At 40.2% G+C, this 6,000-nt stretch overlaps 1 protein-coding gene across 3 annotated transcripts in view; it reads left to right on the top strand.

Annotated features, from left to right (window-relative positions):
- Positions 1 to 6,000, top strand: part of ZDHHC20 (zDHHC palmitoyltransferase 20) — a 96,243-nt gene that overhangs the window by 70,244 nt on the left and 19,999 nt on the right. For 2 of the 3 annotated variants that reach the window (XM_089685795.1, XM_089685794.1), the window contains exons 6-8: positions 3,267 to 3,299; positions 3,381 to 3,501; positions 5,209 to 5,244. In XM_089685795.1, coding sequence (XP_089541921.1) covers positions 3,267 to 3,299; positions 3,381 to 3,501; positions 5,209 to 5,244 — 190 coding nt within the window. The remainder of the gene's footprint in view (positions 1 to 3,266; positions 3,300 to 3,380; positions 3,502 to 5,208; positions 5,245 to 6,000) is intronic. The other variant, XM_089685796.1, reaches the window with a different exon arrangement.

The raw sequence follows: 6,000 nt of genomic DNA, 5'->3' as shown, positions 1-6,000 counted from the left end.
ATCAAATGGTAGGTGTATTGTAACACTGAGAGACAGAATAGCTACAAAAAATTCAAAAGAAATGCATGTCTAACAATTGATGCACTGATTTGCATGTTCATGAGGGAACGAAGTATTTGATCCCCTTCACAAAACATGACTTAGTACTTGGTGGCAAATCCCTTGTTGGCAATCACAGAGGTCAGACGTTTCCTGTAGTTGGCCACCAGGTTTGCACTCATCTCAGGAGGGATTTTGACCCACTCCTCCTGGCAGATCCTATCCAAGTCATTAAGGTTTGGTGGCTGGCTGACGTTTGTCAACTCGAACTTTCAGCTCCTTCCACAGATTGTCAATCGGAATAAGGTCTGGAGACTGGCTAGGCCACTCCAAAACCTTAATGTGCTTCTTCTTGAGCCAGTCCTTTGTTGCCTTGGCTGTGTGTTTTGGGTCATTGTCATGCTGGAACACCCATCCACGACCCATTTTCAATGCCCTGGCTGAGGGAAGAAGGTTCTTACCCAAGATTTGACGGTACATTTCCCCGTCCATCTTCCCTTTGATGCGGTGCAGTTGTCCTGTCACTTTAGCAGTAAAACACCCCCAAAGCAGAATGTTTCCACCATCATGTTTGACAGTCGGGATGGTGTTCTTGGGGTCATAGGCAGCATTCCTCCTCCTCCAAACACAGCGAGTTGAGTTGATGCCAAAGAGTTCAATTTTGGTCTCATCTGACCACAACACTTTCAACCAGTCCTCCTTTGCATCATTCAGATGTTCAGTGGCAAACTTCAGACGGGCCTGGACATGTGCTTTCTTGAGCAGAGGGACCTTGCGGGCACTGCAGGATTTCAATCCTTATCAGCGTAGTGTGTTACCAATTGTTTTCTTGGTGACTGTGGTCCCAGCTGCCTGGAGATTATTGACAAGATCCTCAGGTGTAGTTTTGGGATAATTCCTCACTGTTCTCATGATCATTGACACTCCACGAGGTGAGATCTTGCATGGTGCACCGGACCTAGGGAGACTGACAGTTGTTTTGTGTTTCTTCCATTTGCGAATGATTGCACTAACTGTTTTCACCTTCTCACCAAGCTGCTTGGCGATAGTTTGGTAGCCCAGTCCAGCCTTGTGTAGGTCTACAATCTTGTCCCTGACCTCCTTGGACAGCTCTTTGATCTTTGCCATGGTGGAGAGTTTGGAATCTGATTGTTTGATTTCTTCTGTGGACAGGTGTCCTTTATACAGGTAACAAAACGAGATTAGCAGCACTCCCTTTAAGAGACTGCTTCTAATCTCCGCTTGTTACCTGTATGAAAGACACCTGGTAACCAGAAATCCTGCTGAATGATAGGATCAAATATGTATTTCCCTCATGAACATGAAAATCAGAGCATAATTTGTTAGACATGCATTTCTTTTGAATTTTGTGTTGCTATTCTGTCTCTCAGTATTACAATACACCTACTATTTGATTTTTAGACTGATCATTTCTTTGTGAGTGGGCAAACATTCAAAATCAGCAGGGGATCATATAATTATTTCCGTGTGTGTATGTGAATTGTGGCTTCTCCCATCATTTTGTTTTGATTTCATATCAGTAGTTGTTCAGCAGGGATGCTCAGAACCTGTGCTTGATATACAAATAGCTATTATTTTTAAGGGCTCATTCACACTGCCCAAATGCTAAATTGCTCCTTCATGTGTGAGCTGCTGGCAGTTTTACTGGTAATGAGGGAGCAGTGCGGTGCTGAGACCTGCATAGTACAGTGCAGAAAAATGCAGGTCTTGTACATAGTGGTAAAAATCTATTGCGAGTCCAAGTAAAAACAATTTTTTAGTAGTTAGAAATTCTTTCAGTAGTTCTGTCAGTGTCTCTGCTTTCTTCGTCACTGTTTTTCAATCTGTCTTCAAAGCATAAATCTCCAACAGCTTCCTGCAATAAATATTTTAAAAGCGCCCCTACTGTTAGCATTAGTTAGCAAGCCATCACTCTTTATAAAAATCACTTTTAAGAGTCATTGTTATTTTGAGTCATGTGACTGTCATTCTCTTGCAAGATCTATATCCTGGCCGGGCAGTGGGTGGGGTCTAAAGTCATTCCTGTGTCACGCTGTCACCTCTCTAAGGCGTGGGATTACATCTAGGCTGGGAGGCATGAAAGAGCAATCTCGTATGGCAGTGCCTGTATTATGATGCATGCAATGATAACATCACTCTTAAGCTGAGTGGGAAAACACAAATTTGAGGGCCAACAGTGCAGAAGGGTTATTATTATTATTATTATACAGGATTTATATAGCGCCAACAGTTTTCTCAGCGCTTTACCACATAACGGGAGACAATACAGCAACAATACAGTTCAATACAAGAGGGATTTGAGGGCCCTGCTCCTTGGAGCTTACAATCTAGGAGGTAGATGGTGTTTCTGGGCAAGTGAGATCAGAGCAAGAGGACTGACAGCATTAAGAGGTAAATACTTGGCAATAACACATTAAAAAAGATTCAACCCCAGTCATGTTCTTCAAAAATATTCTTCCTTCCCCATCCTTAAAAGAAATCGAAGATATATAAATTTTTTTGGGTGGGGGGTGGAAATGCTTGTTGCAGTGCTCAGCCCACGCTTCGAGTTTTATCACTCAGGCGAGAATGACGTCCCAGATGCCCAGCTTTTGCTATCAACACCCTGAGCATATGCCTTGGTGCGTCATCAGGGGACCGGCTGCATGAACCTGGAAGAGACTGCTGGTTCACAATGTGATTAGTAAAGAAGAAGGTGGCACTATACCCAACGTGCGGTGGTGGGTTGGCTGGATTTACTGGAATTGTGGGTATGTGTTTTGAGGATAACTCAGAAATCCAGGTAAGAGGGGAGTTAGACCTCTTGAAGCCCCTTGAAACAATTGATATTTTGCAGGTAACCACATATGCACATGTGGATTAATTTATCTCAGCATTGCTACCTGGGCAGATACTGTATCCACAAGACATGTACTAGTTGTCAGCCGTGACAACAGGTTTTGAGGAAGTCAGATATCTGTTCAGCAGCCAGAAGTGTGCAGTGTTTTGTCTGTAGATTTGGTTACTCAGCAATTCAAGCATCTTATGCAAGCCACGCAGTCTCTGAACAATCTCCACTTAAACAATAAGTATAGACAATGCCTAGTTTTTTGTTTTTTTTTTTTTTCTTTCAGTAGCTTTTAGTTTTTCAGCAACACATCAGTTCATTATCAAGGAATGCGTGCATTTTCCTCAGGTATTCTCTTACTTTGAAATGTGTTTTGCAGGTGTGTGCTAAAGATGGATCATCATTGCCCTTGGTAGGTACAGTCAATTACTTGGATTTTATTATGTGTTTTATATGCTGTGCTTTAGTTTAATCTGGTCTTTTTTTAATGCAGGGTGAATAACTGTGTGGGATTTTCCAATTACAAATTTTTCCTGCTGTTTCTCATGTACTCCTTGCTGTACTGCCTGTTCATTGCTGCCACGGTGCTGCAGTATTTCATTCGCTTTTGGACGGTAAGGGGTTAATTCCCAATGCTGTGAAATGTTCCAGGGAATTTTCTTAAATATTCACTTCATGGGATTTTTCACTTCGAGAAAAAAATGAAGAATTGCTTTTATTTTTAAATCCTTTGTGTTTTCCTAGTTGCAAAATGCTCTTGGTGAAAGTGAATAGCGCTTTGTGTGAAGTTTTAGGGGCTGGCACCTTTGCCATTGCTATTAACTATCTTGAGGGATTTTTTTATTTTAATAAGGCATTATATAATAATGATAATAATAATACTTTGCTTATAATTCTATATACCATGTTTTGTCTTGCATTTATTTTACTTGTCATGTATTTTAGTATAAGCTAATGTTTCGTGTTTTCACACTATCTCTCATCGTCTATCTTACCTTACAGATATATATTTTCCCACTGGGTACAATAGATAACCCACAGCTCATTTTACCAGTAACTCAGAAAATTAATCTAAGTTTCCAAATATTTTTTCTTGGGACTCATAGCCAGTGCTTAGGTTCAGTAGCATATATGTCCATTTTTATTAATGTGTGCTAAATAAAGTTCGCCATACATAGATCAAAATATGGCCAATTCAGCAGGAACCTACTGAACTTTGATCCAGGCTTTCTGTTCATGAACTGGCTTATTGGACAAATTTTGCTTTGGTAAGAGCATGCAGCCTATTGGCTTCAGAGCTGATCAGTGTATTCTGACAGCTGAGGAATCCTGCTGTCAAAATACAGTGACACAGCGGGGAGGATTCCCCCTTCCAATTCAAGTGTGTGGAAGGGGGAATCGGTTCCTTTTTTTTTTTGTTCACTCAGCCAGCTTGTTGAATGCAAAAACTGAACCATGTATGGCCAGCTTAACAAGTTGTTTGTGTTGCCTATAATCTCCCAACCAGATGCAATCCTAAGGCTTGGTACACATGCTAGGTTTTTTTTTTTTCAGCCAGAAGGTTGAGTGAAATATAACCCAACAGATTCCTGCATCTACACAAGTGAGGTGGATGCAGGAATCTTCCCCCTTCAGTAGGACATTGTATTCCAACAGTGGAGACTCTCCGCTGTCAAAATACACTGATCAGCGCTGCAGCCACTGATTGAAGATTTTCCAATAGGACCGTTTGAGAAAAGCTGATCTAACCATTGGCTTCTGTCAAACAGGGCCACACATCGACTGAAATTTGGTCTATGTCTGGTGATGAATTTCGAGTTGTATGTACCCAGCTTTAGGTTTCAGAGAAATTGAATCTTTGTGGTCAGCACACTCAATTCTTTAGGGCCCAGGTGGCCAGTCATAATTCGGCCTAATCTTACAGAAATGATTGCATGGTGACCTATATCAGCATTGTTGCTTTCTTTGTGATCTTTCCATTTTTTCACTGTTTTTATTCAAATGATAACAGTAATTTGTAAATTGTGTTTAACCCATTAGAGCCTCCTTAAAAGGTATTTGTATGTCTTTCCTTAACAAGTCCACAAAAATAAATGATTTAGCTGATTGGCTCTCCTAAACCTTAGTTTAGGATTGTGGGAATTTATATAATCACTGCATCTGCAAAGTGTACTGGAAACCCTTAGCAGCACATGTGGAATGTTACATGTTGTATCACATTTACCTCTCCCATACATCGCCCTGTGTGTCTCCCTCCTCATTCTGCCATCTGCTGATCAAACCATTAAATTGTCTAATGAATTGTCTCTGTTTGCGTAAAGCTTTGCCGCAGCAAATCTGAAGAGTCTTGTCCCCAGGTAAAATAGTCTTGTCCCCAGTGATTTATTAATGTCCATCTAAGAATCCTGTAAGTAGTTTTTAAAGTGTATATGTTACTCATATGCTGTGGTGACAGTTCCAGGGCTGAATAATTTTCAGTTAAATAGGAGCTAGTGGCATTTATTATCTTCTTTTAATGGAAAGTCTAAACAACATTGTTTACTGAATATGCCAGCTAATTCCAATATGTTTATGAAATTATGGTTCAAACTATCTAAACTTTCATTCTATTTGGGCAACAGTACACTTGAAAAACCTTTCCATACCATTCTGTAGCTTTCTAGGCATTACTCAATTCAGTCCTGATTGATGATACTCAGTCTAGCTGGATCCATGAATTCCTTTCTCAAATACCCCCATAGAATGTTTTAACATCTTATGATCTACATAGACATGAGTTAATCAAGTTAATTTTTCAAAGGCTTTTCCCTCTCTTTGGGAGTATCCAGTTGACAACTTGGGGATATTTGAAAATGGGGAAGTTGTTATAGAATTTGTTCTATTTAGTCGATATATTTATGTGAATAGATGGTCACTGTGATAAACTGCACATTGCACCACTGATAGGCATTGTGCATATATCTGGGTTTTCCTCCTGTGCCTGCGATTTGTAGACCAAATATATCCTATTCATTTTTGTGTATGTATAAACAGAATTTGTGCCCTTCAATATTAAACGTCAGTCAAAGATTTATTTCTATTTTCCTGGATATGAAAAGGAAGCATTAGAACTT

The sequence above is a fragment of the Staurois parvus genome, unplaced genomic scaffold, assembly GCF_062004578.1.
Source record: "Staurois parvus isolate SC_StPar_1 unplaced genomic scaffold, SC_StPar_1.0 ptg000387l, whole genome shotgun sequence".
Taxonomy (NCBI): Eukaryota; Metazoa; Chordata; class Amphibia; order Anura; family Ranidae; genus Staurois; species Staurois parvus.
This window is presented reverse-complemented; position numbering and strand designations above follow the sequence as displayed.